At 49.5% G+C, this 13,834-nt stretch overlaps 5 protein-coding genes across 5 annotated transcripts; 3 read left to right on the plus strand and 2 right to left on the minus strand.

The window, feature by feature from the left end:
* Nucleotides 1–1,118: 1,118 nt before the first annotated feature.
* T310_4092 (DNA damage and replication checkpoint protein Rfx1) lies at nucleotides 1,119–3,949 on the plus strand (the record flags this gene model as incomplete). The annotated part of the gene is made up of 4 exons (XM_013473086.1): nucleotides 1,119–1,134; nucleotides 1,220–1,943; nucleotides 2,034–2,324; nucleotides 2,374–3,949. 4 exons carry the CDS (start codon nucleotides 1,119–1,121, stop codon nucleotides 3,947–3,949), a joined length of 2,607 nt encoding a protein of 868 aa, XP_013328540.1.
* Nucleotides 3,950–5,353: 1,404 nt separating this feature from the next.
* Nucleotides 5,354–7,402, minus strand: T310_4093 (uncharacterized protein; the record flags this gene model as incomplete). Its single annotated transcript, XM_013473087.1, has 4 exons — nucleotides 5,354–5,477; nucleotides 5,533–6,243; nucleotides 6,306–7,261; nucleotides 7,400–7,402. 4 exons carry the CDS (start codon nucleotides 7,400–7,402, stop codon nucleotides 5,354–5,356), a joined length of 1,794 nt encoding a protein of 597 aa, XP_013328541.1.
* Nucleotides 7,403–8,228: 826 nt separating this feature from the next.
* On the plus strand, nucleotides 8,229–9,585 carry T310_4094 (SUMO activating enzyme; the record flags this gene model as incomplete). Its single annotated transcript, XM_013473088.1, has 4 exons — nucleotides 8,229–8,268; nucleotides 8,301–8,388; nucleotides 8,457–8,628; nucleotides 8,680–9,585. The coding sequence occupies 4 exons, from the start codon at nucleotides 8,229–8,231 to the stop codon at nucleotides 9,583–9,585; spliced, it is 1,206 nt and encodes a 401-aa protein (XP_013328542.1).
* A 584-nt stretch (nucleotides 9,586–10,169) lies between these two features.
* Nucleotides 10,170–11,954, minus strand: T310_4095 (Integral membrane protein (Ytp1); the record flags this gene model as incomplete). The annotated part of the gene is made up of 4 exons (XM_013473089.1): nucleotides 10,170–10,519; nucleotides 10,587–10,716; nucleotides 10,772–11,614; nucleotides 11,841–11,954. The coding sequence occupies 4 exons, from the start codon at nucleotides 11,952–11,954 to the stop codon at nucleotides 10,170–10,172; spliced, it is 1,437 nt and encodes a 478-aa protein (XP_013328543.1).
* A 1,059-nt stretch (nucleotides 11,955–13,013) lies between these two features.
* On the plus strand, nucleotides 13,014–13,448 carry T310_4096 (Uncharacterized protein; the record flags this gene model as incomplete). The annotated part of the gene is made up of 3 exons (XM_013473090.1): nucleotides 13,014–13,021; nucleotides 13,087–13,203; nucleotides 13,283–13,448. The coding sequence occupies 3 exons, from the start codon at nucleotides 13,014–13,016 to the stop codon at nucleotides 13,446–13,448; spliced, it is 291 nt and encodes a 96-aa protein (XP_013328544.1).
* Between the last annotated feature and the right edge of the window lie 386 nt (nucleotides 13,449–13,834).

Raw genomic sequence — 13,834 nt, forward strand, 5'->3', positions numbered from 1 at the left:
TGTGTTTGCGGTTGCAGGTGTGTAGAAGGCTAATCTACTTCGTGTATAACTCCGTCTATATTCCCAATAGAAGTGTGTTCAGTTTCCATTCCAGGTCGTGCATTTGTGTTCCATTATAATTGTATTGACCTAGTGCAGTGACTCAGAATTGTTGTCCCGTGCGAGGTAAATCTGGTTATTGAAGTGAGACAAATAGATAGAATAGACAATAGTTCAGAAATTCCTGAAGGGGATATAGTCAAATCCTAGTCTTATTGTGACTTATGGCTGTAATTATTCTTCCCCTTTTTTTTTCTTATTTTTTTCCCACTCTCTTAATTTTTATTTTGTTTTGTACTGTACAATGTTTCGAAGGAGCAAATATATGGTGTCCACGTGTAAAACAAGACGTTCGCCATTGTCATAGGTCCTCTCGAAATGACGCCTGCTTTGTAGGATCTCCTATCTTTTTAAATTCTACCCTTCAGAGAGGAATGGTAGGAAGCGAATTCCGAATCTAGGGGATTTGGAGAGTAGATCGAACCATATGATAGCATCCCATGGTTGTAGTCATAAATCATCGCTTCATCATAAGGCCAAAGTATTGCAAGACGGCGAGATTGAACTGTCTCAACGGTGAAAGCGCATGACAGATTGAGCACTGACAGTCGTATAGGATCCTGCTATCGAGCTCAATAATAATAATTATTTAATAAGCCCATTGTTGACTGGCATTCCGGAATGGAAGTAGGCTGTGGGGGCCGGTTACATAAACATTGTTGGATGGAACCACGTGACTCCAGCCACCAACCCAAACAATGGGGACTCGGTTGCTTGAGGAACGGCCGACTCTGTTTATCCTCTTCTCCCTGCATTTCGATACTATCTCGAGGCCTTTGCTACGCGGCGGCAACGACCAACCCCATCGGGTCTGATAGGGCATCTTGGACCCAGTAGCGACTTGTCTGCTTTAGTTTGGAGCTGCCGGTGATCTTCGTTCTCGCCATTGACGGCTCAGGCGGCTGAATTGTTGATGTGGGTTTGAAGGATCAAAACACCAGTCAGAATCTGCCACCACTGCTCGCGCCAGCAACGCAGGTTGATATTGTTCAGTTCGCCCGGGCTCTCAGAGACATAATATGCCTCCCGATATCGGTGAGAATTGGGAACTCCCTTTTTCCATGAGTGCGGCGTCTGCTTCTTGTGTTTTGCTTTGTGCCGAGCTAATGGACCTAAACAGATCGAGCGCACTCGCAAAGCTCGAGTGCTATGTCACAACCCCCCCAGATGGGGTCGCAGAGTCGTCCGGGCACGGCAGACCCGATGCGATCGCGATCCAACACTGCCGTCTCGAAGGGAGGTCGCCGTCCTAGATCCAGAGGTTCGACGGCAAGCATACATTCCAGCACCACGCAGCAGACACAGGATCAACATATCGGCGAAGGGTTCTCTCCATTCATGACCTCGCAAGCTGGACCAGGTCATCATGTATTCAACACGAATCCAGAGGAGATGATCATGCGTTTTGGGCAGCAGCTGGCCCATCCGACTAGCGGAGGCTCCCTTGATCCAACATTACATGAAACTCACGGCAATGTAATGCCTCGAGCAGAGGACTTCCAGGGCCATTCATTGCCAAACCACGGCTTACCCCACACTTCTTTGGCTCCTGAAATGGTGCCTCATGGGCTGCAGGGCATGCCTGTGCCGCAGTATCCCTCCATGTATGATAACTCCATCCCAGAGCACATACCGGAGCGCGTGGTCGATGAAAATGAGAACTCGGAAGCCGGTGCTCGAAAGAAACGGGGATCGACCTCAACCGTTGCAAATGACAATGAATTGCGTAAGCTGCTGCGTCAGTACGAGGGTTATACGTTGAAGCAGATGGCAGCAGAGGTTCAGAAACACGAAGGCGCGGGGGGAAAGTCAGAGAAAGTCAAGCAGGTTTTTGCCATGCTTTGGTGAGTACACGAGTGCCTGTCACCGGAATTGCTGCTAATCTCTCTTTTTCTCCTGTCATCTAGGTTGAAGGAAAACTGCCGAAAAAGCAGCGGGTCTGTTCGAAGGGACCGCGTGTACTGCTGTTATGCAGAGAGGTGTGGGAGCGAGCATGTCTCTGTCCTTAATCCTGCTTCCTTCGGAAAGCTTGTTCGCATAATTTTCCCTAACGTTCAGACTCGGCGACTTGGTGTCCGTGGGGAGTCGAAATACCACTACGTCGATCTCACAGTCATCGAAGACAAACAGCAAACATTTTCTTCGAATACTCAGGATCAGTCAAATGTGAATGGACCATCTGGTACTGATGGCAAAGCAATTGAACCTGCAATTCGCCCGAGAAGGTAGGATAACATGCCAGAGTTGAAAATCATGTACTTACAAGCTCTCTAGTGTAAGCATTTCACAACCTCCTGCGGATACAGCAGTTTTCCCATCGCCAACCACATCCTTCACACCGAAGTTCCCTGTTGTCGCCTCAAACACAGGCTGCACATGCGATTCTCAGTTCCGATCGAATTTCAACTCGACGATAACTCTCGAGAATGTCGCCAGCCAGACAGGACGGCTGATCCGCCAGATGCTCCATTTTCCTTCTTCGAACGAGACTTCTGTCGATAATGAGTCACTAAAACTGCCAGATATCCGCGGTTATCTTCCAGCAAATACTGATCTGAAGGTTGCGGACGCGCTGGCAACACTCTATCGCACACACTGCATCTCTGTCATCGACAGTTTCCGGTTCTGCAAGGAGCGGAATCTTTTTCGGCATTTTTCGGCTTTCCATGGTACCTTGACCGTCCCCGTACAGAAACTTCTCACGCATCCCAACCTTGCACCTTGGATAAAGGAATGCGACTGGCTTATGTACCAGAAAATGATTGAATTCGTGGCGCCACTTACCACGCAAGTGGTACCAAGACCAGTGCTTGACGCTTTTGGTTCTATCTCACAACGGCTTACTGGACACATCGCAGAAACATTCAAGTCTCATCCAGTGCATGTAACTTTGGCAAGGCTGGCACCGGCGCATATTTTCTGCAACCTTCTGAAACATGTACTGGATGTCAATCAATCTGCTATCGCGGCAGCTGCATGGCTTTGTCACTCTGACAATCGCAACCAAATGTGGCTCGATTTCGCCACGTTTGTGGACCCCAAAGAGATGATTTCTAGAGCAAACATTCCGGCCTGTGCAGAAAAAGCCACTGAACAGATCTTGAAACATGACGTTCGAGCTCTCCTTACACCCTTGGACAACCACAATCCGCCTTCCGTGCAGTCATTCTTTCAGCAGCCTGATGAGGATTCGAAGGCCCACAAATACGCCGTAGAACCCACCGTTGGTGATGAATACAGTTTTCCCGACAAATGGATTTCGTTCATTCTGAACCTTCCTAACATATTCCCCAACCATCCTGCCCAATGCATTGTTGACACGGTGGACAAATTGTGGGACTGCATCCTGCATCGACTGACACTAGCCGGGGCCCAGAGCTTCAGCGCATGGTGGATAACCAAGGTCTTTTTTCATGAGATGATGTTGTGGCAGGTCGAAAAGGGTGGATTTATGAAACATACTCCTAGTTCTTTGCAGAATACGCTGGCGACGTCGGCATCGACAGGGCGCGGGAATCAACTCGTGAGGCAGCCAAGCTACTCGATGCCCGGGAAAAATGAATCTTTGAATACGTCCGGAAATCAGACAAACGATTCCAGGCCCGAGACAGCTGGCAGCAATGTGTCAGGAAATGCTGGACATTCCACGGAAGGGAATTCGAATCCCAGCAACGCAGTGAACGACAAGTCCGTGACGCTATCTGAGAGTATGGGCAGTCTTAATGCTACGAACAATGATGATAGTGCTATTGACCTAGATGACGACTCGATGCTGATGTCTGTCGGCAAATACGGTGATATGATGGCATCCGACACGGCCGATGCTGACGGAGATGTTGTCGTCATATAAATGGCCATGTCTCCTCATGTCCTATCTCTGTATTTGCTTCTTTCTTGGATTAAAAAGGGCAAAAGAAAAAAGCAAAAAGCTTGGCTTGTCTGGTTAGGAGTTGGATTTTCTCTTTTTTTGTCTTCTTGGGATATGATTTCTTTTTTCTTTAACTTTTTTTGGGATTCGGCGAAAGGGTTTATCAGGATCAGCAAAAGCGAGGCCCAGCATCTTTCTTTTTTCAACGGTCTTCTGCATGAGCGATGATGAGGAACGAGTATGAATTCCGATGACTGACTTCGATATCGCACTGTTCCCGTCCGTGAGTGAGTCACATTCATCACGACGCACACGACGTTATAATATCGGGTGATTTTTTGATTGTTATAGGGTTGTTTGTTTTCAAACCCCTCGAACTGCCGGTTTCTTTTGCTGCTGTCGCCGCCAGAGACCGACACGACCGAACCCGTTTTCTTGTACATACTACATGCATGCAAACTTCTTCTCTCCCACCTCTTTTTTTTTCTTTATTTTCGCTTCGTTGGTATGAATTTACAATCATTACGTCTCTTTAACTCCGATTTGATTCCCATTCCTTTTTTTCTCCTTTTTTTCCTCTTTGGCATGTGTGGTTAGTAGATGATGGGATCGTTTTGCGCTTTTTTTATTTTATGAGTTTCAGCTTTCAGCTTTCAGCTTTTCCTTTCTTTTTTCTTTTTTTTTCTTCATGGATTGTATCTTCTCGTTATTTTTTCATTTTAGTGCTATTACTTCGAATGAATGAATGAATCCATCCAAATCTTCTTTTTTTTCCCGATCAACTTTTTGAGCTCGTACCTGGCGTATGTGTAGTATTATATATCTGCACGCCTTTGTTGTGTTGGTTTCCTTTTAAAAGCAAAAGGGTATTATTGAGTTATAGCTATTATCGAATGCATGCATTCATGCATTCATTCATTGATTTGATTTGAATTAATTTCTACTTGCTACTGTAGTTCCGTTGTCTCGACGTTGTTGCTCGCTCCATCTGTGGAAATCTCTAAAATCCTACGCCGAGTTATAGACAGACGAGGTAGATAGTAAGATAGCGAACGAGCTGGTTGAGCATGAGAGATGAGAGTTGAGTAGTACAGTCGTCAAGGAGTCATAATAACTAGCCATATCGTAAATGAAGAGATATCTAATAGTACATGTTTTCTGTTCAAAACAGTACTACAACAGCAAAACCCGCCACTGGGCCCCAATGCTATACTCTATCAAACGAATGTCGTAGCCGTTCGATATGGGGGAAAAAAAAGGAAGGTCATATCATATCTCCCATCAGTTCATCACGACGGAGAGAAAGAATCCGATCGTTTCTTTTAAATAAAGCCATCATATGAATTTTCTTTTTAATTCATTCTGTCCGAATCGTAATCAATCACGTTACCTGAACTGGCCCGCAGGGAAGTATCGTGGACCTGCAAAACCGTAGACAATGATGCTCTGAATGTCAATGTTGCCTCCCTTATAGGGGCTAAACAGTTTGATCAATATGAATTTGCCGGAACTATGTCATGTCAGTAGACGTGGGCAATCAGTCACAAATGGCAGGGTTGACGTACGGTGGCGGGTCGAATTTAATGCTGACCATGCTTTTGTCCCGCTCGATGAAAAATCGAGCGTGTGGTTTCATCACCTCAGGGGTATGGGAAGCTCCGCCCGCCTGACTCGAGCTTCCTCGGGCCGGAGGCCCAACCGGCTCTATCAGACTGGGAGCCATTCGTCGCCTCCGTAGTATATCATCCTGCCCGCGAAGAGCTCTCATTTGTCGCCGCATTTCGAGACGACCACGATTGAAGGCGCTCAGCTCATTGTCATCATCGCTCTCACTCTCTTCATCCTCAGGGCAAAGCAGGTCATCTTCAAATTGCTCCATATCCATCCGTTCTATCTCCGTGGCTGAGGGCAGGTCATCGTCATCCTCCCTGTTTTCGTCACCGCCATCCTCGGACTTGTCGTCATAGTCTGTGGTCACTCTGAACTCGGGAACCGGGTTGTCCGACGTTGAACCCGGGTAGTATTGACCTGCTCTTGTTGTTGCGCTCGACTCCATTTCGGAATCAGAATAATGATCAGAATCCGTCAACACGGTCCTCTCCAGTGCTTGCAGTGGATACCGATATGAATTCATGTACTCTAGGGAAGGTCGAGATCCTGGTCCCCTGTTACGACGGCATCTCCGGCGATGTGGCGAATACTGAATCTGGTATTGCTCTGTGCGTTCTAGCAATCCATCCGAGGTCATCGAGACGAATATCATGCCTTCTTGGATACTGTTAGGCGCAGACGTAAGCAGACTATACATGAAACGTTCCAAGTAGCGGAGGAGACATACGGAGCATCGAATCCAGACTTGGGGGCCTTGATGACAATCTTCTTCAGGCAAAAAGGAGTCTCTCCACGATGCCTCAAGATCAGGTTACACCGGTCACTTTTCGTGCAGTAGACGGACGAGTCGTTGAGCAACACGTTCTCCGGCCAAGAGCTTTCACCATTGTCGCCGCAATAGGTTCCCCCATCGCAACTGGCAATCTCCATTTTCAAGGCTCCCGGAACCACTTGGCCGTAATGCCCATAGCTGAAGCCCCGCAGGCCTTCTCTATTATCGTCTGAATCGAGCTTGCGTCGCTTGGCCCTCCATCCATTCACCTGAGAGTCCATGGGATGATCCGGAACGAGAGGGCTATCCCACTCGAATTCGGGAATTGCTGGTGAATCAAGGCGGGGAATAGCCTCATCAAGAGCGGAGGCGATGGCTGCATCTGCATCTCCGATCCTCGCAGCGGCCTGCTGGAGTCCTCGCTGGAGACCTGTGAGCCCATCCAGATCCATGTTGCCAGTTCTGTTCGTTCTGCCGTCTCTGAGTCTTGCCAGAGACTCGCTCGGCCTCAGCCCACGGCGCCTCTGACGGCTGGTAGACGGGTCTGGTTCCTGCTCCATCAGTGAATTACGTTGCCGCTCACGGTCCGGGATCCGTCGACGGATACGATCAGCCCTCCGGGTAGAAAAGTCGGACTGGAGCTGCTGTAGCTGTCGATCGACAGCCGCCCGAGCCTGTTCGTAGTTAGATCGGTCCCGGACACGGTCCGAGCGGAGCTCCTCGAGCTCTTGGTTGAGCGTTTCGAGAGCACGGGCGGTCGTTTCGCCGGATCTTTCGCGAGCACGTTCCGAGACTAGAAGATCCCGAAGATGCTGCAGTCGAGCAGCGACGTTGGGATGGCCTTGGGGCCGTTCGGAGGCAGAGCCACGAGGGGCGCGACTGGAAGCGGGAGGATAGTCGAAGTTTCCCGACTAGAGAAGGGAGCACGGTCAATATTGGTTATATGGGCATCGACCAGCTTCCCTCCATCGTTAGGACGGACCAGCCTTGAAATTATAACTCTGGGGGAAAGATGGCAGAGGACTGCGTGCAAGGCTCTGAGAACGTACCATAGCTGGGCAGGTGGGGACGCCAGAGGAGCTGTCCAAATAGACGCCTCGAGATAAGCCGAGTATCCAACTGGCAACGATAACTTGCCAGCTACGCCAGCTGCAGATGAGAAAGGATGGATGGAGTGGAAAAGGGCGAGCCTGGGGAGGGCGAGGAGAGGAGAGAGGATGACGGACGGGAGGTGGGACGGGCCACGGTCGAGTGACGAGTGCTGTGCGAGGAGAGGAGGTGGGCGCCCACAGCTCGATCTGCACTAAGAACCTAACTACCAAGCTCGTTGGCAGTCGGGTTCCTGCGGAGGAGTCTCTGGCTCAGTTACGGACGAGATTACGGAGGAGCAGGCAATTATTAATGGATTAATTAAATGCACCGCGCGCAGTGGGAGGCGTCTGAGTGGCACTCGGCGTCTGGACTGAGGCGCACAGCAGACAATACCCGCCTTTTCCACGTCATAAAATCCTCAACCCTGGGTCGATTTAGGATGAACGACTTGCGAATGATCGTTTGATATTCTGCTCCGAAACTGATCTCCCAGACTGCCTGACACCGGCCGGAGCCATCCCAGTCACGTGGTAGACAGTACATGCCTCCTTTGTCTCACGGCCTGCTCCACAGAGACATCAGAGCTTTGCAGCAGCAGCAGCAGTGGACTGCTGCAGGTTCCCTGGCGAACTCAGGAGCCTGCAGGATTAGGATACACCGCCCTTGATCGTCCCGTGCCTGTATCTGGCAACTATCCATCCACCTTCTGTTACCAGCTCAGCGCCCCCTCGTCTTGATATCTCCTCCCCCGCATTCCTCAGCCTCCACCGACGAGTGTTCGACATCATGGAAGCACAGGAGAACAATGGCCAGACTATCAGTGCAGGTGAGTCGAAATGGACCTTTCTGATCGTTCAGCTCACGCAGTGGTCTCACGTGTCACATTAGATGAGATTGCACTCTACGACCGACAAATTCGTCTTTGGGGAGTCAAGGCCCAAGAAAAGTACGGCATCCTCCTAGCATTAAGAAAAGGAATGGATGGTCTGACCTGGAGCTGCTGTCTTTTTACAGATTGAGATCAGCCAATATCCTTCTTATTACGTTCAAGGCATTGGCGAACGAGATCGCGAAGAACCTGGTGCTGGCAGGAATTGGGTCGTTGACCATTCTGGACCATGAGGTCGTCACAGAGATGGACTTGGGAGCCCAATTCTTCGTGTCCCAGGAACATGTGGGCCAAAATGTGTGATCTAAACCCGTCTGTTTCTATCAGTGAACGTGCTGACAGTAATAGCGAGCTCAAGCTGCAGCACCTCAAGTCCGCAGCATGAACCCCAGAGTCCGGGTTAACGTTGATACCGACAATGTTCGCACGAAACTTCCGGAATTCTTTGCGGGGTTTGACATCACAATAGCCACGGATCTGGATTTTCCCACCTGCACGACCATCAATGCTGCCTGTCGCATTTCTAACCGACCTTTTTATGCTGCCGGTCTGCATGGATTCTATGGGTACGTATTCGCAGACCTGATCTCCCATGACTTCGTGATCGAGCGGGAGAAGTCGAATGTCGCATCCCCGCCGCAGGAGACGCCCACGCGAACCATCTTGAACATCACTACGAAAAGGGAAAACGACAAGATCATTGAAATGGTGACCAAACGGGAGGTGTACACTCCTCTGCTCCTCGCAAATACCTCTCCACTCCCCGAAGACTTCACCCGCATCCCGCGAAGACGGAAGCAGGTGACGCCCCTTCTCACCTGCCTTCGAGCACTTTGGGAGTTCCAAAAGCTGTCCGGCGGGAAGGTGCCGACCTTTTCGCGTCCGGACCTGGAACTCTTCACGAAGCTGGCTAGCGAGCGCCACCGGGAGCTGCAACTCGATCTCAGCACACTCGACGCAGAATTCCTGCGCAGCTTCCTCCAGAACCTGGGCTGCGAGCTGAGCCCCGTGGCCGCGTTCCTGGGCGGCAGCCTGGCGCAAGACGTCATCAACGTCCTGAGCGCGCGGGAACAGCCGCTGCAGAACATTCTGCTCTTCGACGGAGAGAGGAACGTCGCACCGATCTATCCGCTGCACCCGATCTTCCCGCCCAATATCGAGAGTCTGGCCGCGTCTTCAACAACAACAATGCCAATCTCCAACCTTGCTGTTAATTCGACTCCTACGGGCGAAGTAGCTGCCCCGGCGCCTTGACCAGCATATAAAAATCAGCATTTCAACCTGTATCTTTTATCCATTCTTCCAAGTGAAAGATGATCGAAGGGAAAAAATTGAGGGGAGACGTGGTAATTTATTTCCTCCTACGGGGTTTTTTTGTCAATGGGAATGAATAATGGGATGGATTGGTCTTTTTTTTTTTTGATAGATAGACATTGCGGTCCGGACGGAGTTCAATAACGGGGAAACAAACATAAGGCGATGTAATTTTTTTTCTCACTATAAAAACTTGAATTCAGTTAATCGAAACAAAACGCCGTTATCCGAGCTACCCTGTCCTAAAACGAATACGAGTGAGACTATCCTAGGGTGACAGAGACTAAAAAAAATAAATATGTATCTATAAATGTACCTGAGGTATTATAATGCCCACCGTAACGGCAATAAGCATATCATATCATATGCTTTGCTCATGGCAAGTTGAACGGGCGGTTTGGGTATCTGATCTGAAAAGGACTGTTTGTTTGTTTCTTTCCCTCCTTCCCACCCAAAGTCAGTTTGTTTAAGTATTGGAAAATTACAACTTCCTCATCCATCCTGTCAACTGGATGGTTACACAATCACGCCCTGGTTCCAGTTTCCTTCGCAATTAGAGGATTCTCCTCATCTCCGCCAGCTTTCTTGCCGACTTCCTCATTGTCATCCTCTTCAGAAATGAGTCCCTGCAGCTCATACTCTTCGGCCTCTTGGATTTGCTGCGCCTCCGAGCGGGTCCGAGCATGGCCATTCGCCAGCCTAGAGAACCCACCGTTGACGTTGGTGAACGAAGAAACGGAGGACTCGGAACGGTGTGGCTTTGGCCGGGCAGACCCTGCGGCGCCAGAAGCCGCGGCTCGTCGATGAGCATGGCTAACGGTGGCCGAATCGGGGAATGCATGAACAGCATAAATGTGGAGGAGGACATTCACGACTGAAGGGAAATACCATTAGCATGAAGACAACTCTCGAAAGGAACCCCACAAACTGGTCCTACTTACAAAGGAAGAGGAGGAATGCGATGCTATACAGAATGAGGATATAGGAGACGTGCGTAATGTTGGCATCGGTGAGGAGCTTCATCTGCTCCTCCGTTGCGCCCATGAAGAGGAACCCGGAGGCGTAAAGAAGCTGGGGCTTCAAGTTAGCCCACACTTCATCCCAAGTTTCCACGACAAGTACTTACAAATGGTGGTAGATATTGGAAACTGTGCGGATCGGAGCCATCCGGGCTGAGTGTGCTTCGATCTTTCAGAACAAAGGAAATCTCGATGATTCTCGCTGCTCCAGCAGCCATCAAGGTATATCCAAAGACTGTGTGGACCATGGTGCTAAGATGCAAGGTCTGTGGATGCGCAGACATGGCGTACCCGGTCAACAGGATGACAATTGCGGGAACGAGGTTGCGCTTGGGACGACCGTTTCTCTTACGGCTCAGCCAGATACCCAGCAGACCGGCGCACCACCAGACAATGCCCATAGTCGTGTGCTGCAGATCATTGTGAACCCATGGACCGCCCCAGCGATGCTCGGTAAAAGTGTTAACACAGCCCCAGGCGGCAATGACGAGCGAGTCGAAGAATTCCTGGCTCCGGCCGGTGCGACGCAGCCAATACTGACCGACCAGGAGGAGGATGGTCAACAGGATTCCGTAAGCGATAAATGCACTTCCCATAATGAAATGTGCGAGGCACTGGCCGAGATGGTCGCCGCGACAGAAACCCAGGGCAGTGATGCCACCAAAGAGCATTTGCACCCAGCTGACCACCGGCATCAACTTGCCGATGACGCCATGACAGATGACGATGAATCGACGGATCCGGCCATGAATACCCTTGGAGAGATGAAGCTTGAGATAGACACCCAGGACAACCTGCAGAACCATCATAAGCATGAGGGAGTTGGCAAATGAAGCGTGAATGTTCTTAGCGAACTGGCGTCCTTTGTGGGCATGGCCGAGGAAGTAGGCCAACACGGCAACGACGGTACCGACAACCTGGACCGGAACGTGCCAGCGAGAGCGTATAATCTAAATCATCAGGAGGAGCTCGTTAGCTAGCCGTTCAATTTCTATTCTCGGAATTGTACGGTGCTTGTTTACCCCCAGAACCATGCCCAAAGGAAAGATTATGCCGAAGGCCACCCCCATCAAGATCATATGGATCCATAACGTCGCATCCTGTTTGATGCCCTTTGTTAGCAAAGTGCATCTTCAGATAATTAAGTAGCACAAGGAAGAAGGCGGGTAAACTGACGATGGGATCTGCGGAAATGGCCTGGCCCTCAGGTACAGCCTCATGGCCTCCATGAGCGGAGACCTGTCTAGCCAGCAAGAGGGCCAGCGGCAGCGCCAAACTTCGCATCGTCATTTTGGAGACCTAGGTGCCGGAGGAAAGAGAGATGTGCGAAGAATCAGAACCCCGGGCGGAGGGGTTTGCCCCTGTTGCTCTCGAGTGCGGAAGACCGACGCAATAAGTCGTAGACAAAAGAGTTAAGGCTGGATCGGACACGTAGCCGCGGCGGTCATGTTACAACCAGCTGGGCTGAGCCGAGCACAAGGTCCAGCAAGGTGAAGCGTCCAACACGACGCGAGATTCGAGGCCGCAGGATGTTGGGAGGACAGGTTGCTTGGAGGTTGCAGGCGACATACGCTGGTGTCCGGAGGAGGTACAGCGTTATTAGAGAATCGTTCCTGATTGGCCCCGGCGATCGTCCAGTTCCGCCGCAGCCGGCCCAGAAAACTAATCGAACTAATCGAACAATCACCCAGCAGCAGTTCGATGGGGCCGTCATGCATGCACGATCTTAACTGAGTCCTAGAGCTGTAAGTCAGTTCGTCTTGCAGACGAGCAGGAGGGTAAATATTGAATAACTGGTGATATTACTTCGAAATGAAGTATATTGTATTGTACTGTACCGTGCCGTAGAAGTTTTTTTTTCCGTTTACAGCCCTCTCTACATAACTGTAATAATTAGAACTTCTTCGGATATAATATCCACTACCATCTCATGACAAGATTCTTTTTTTATTCATTTATTTTATATTTTTCTTTTTTTTAAGTGCATTTATTATCTGAAATCAGCGCCCCTGTTTACTCATGTTTTCTGTACAGCACGACTCGTAAAGCGCAGTACTTGAAGGATATGTTACTCGCCCTGTTACAGTACCGATACATACCGAATACATAATCTCATACTATCACGCATCATCCACCAAGTGACAACCAAACATCCAAGTCACCCTTCTCACCTGAACTGTCAGAAAGATAGCATAAAAATCTACGAAGATATGTCGTCTTTATCACCAAGTAGTACAACCAACAGCACCACCACCTCCTCTGTCGGAGGAGGAGAGAAGAAGAAAGAGAACAACAACCTCTCATTGTCACCAGAGCAGGTAACCCAACGAGAGAAGAAAATTGTCCGTAATGAATCAGTTTGATTTTTTTTGACTCCCCTTACCATTAATAAATACATCCCATGACAATGAAACGAAGAAAGCCATACTGACAGAAAATGGGTATATATACAGTCCTCCCTCCGCGCCTCCATCTCCAAACTAGAATCCCAAATCGCAGAGACAGAGTCCCAACTGGCAGAGACGAGGGCGAAACTTAAGTAAGTTTGACCCGAAAAAAAACCGTCGAAGTGTCTTCTTCTTTTTAACTGAGTGTACTGTACTGACGGTTTTATACAGATCCCCCAATGACGCCAGCAAGACAGTCCAGAACCACATTCGCCTGCTGCACTCGTACAATGAAATCAGGGACATTGGGCAAGGCCTGCTAGGATTGATTGCCGATGCGCGAGGGGTCCGTCATATCGACGTGCAGAGGGAGTTTGGGGTTTCTGCTGATGATTGATTGGATTGATTATTGATTGATTTGCACGGAGAGAACGAAAGAGGTTTCCAGAGTGACCCCTCCAGCTTTTTCTCTCTTGATTGCGATTGCTGGTCTCTTATTTTACCTTCGTTGCGGTGCTCTTGTTGTACAGTACGAAATGTGTTGGGTCTGGTCGGCGTTAAAAGGGGAATAACGGCTTCTACTTTCCTCGTTTTTAGCTGTTGACGAACCAGAGATGCTATTTCTCGTTTATGAATCTATTTATCTAACTACTACTATTAAGACTAAAGAGAAAGGCCCAATCCGGCTATATGGAGAGTCTGAAAAGTACATGCAGACAGTGGTAACAGGAGTCACCATCTACAAAACTCCAGGGGTGCAGGGAAGAAACTCAAAGTCAAAAG

Source organism: Rasamsonia emersonii, assembly GCF_000968595.1.
Source record: "Rasamsonia emersonii CBS 393.64 chromosome Unknown ctg1118621760094, whole genome shotgun sequence".
Taxonomy (NCBI): Eukaryota; Fungi; Ascomycota; class Eurotiomycetes; order Eurotiales; family Trichocomaceae; genus Rasamsonia; species Rasamsonia emersonii.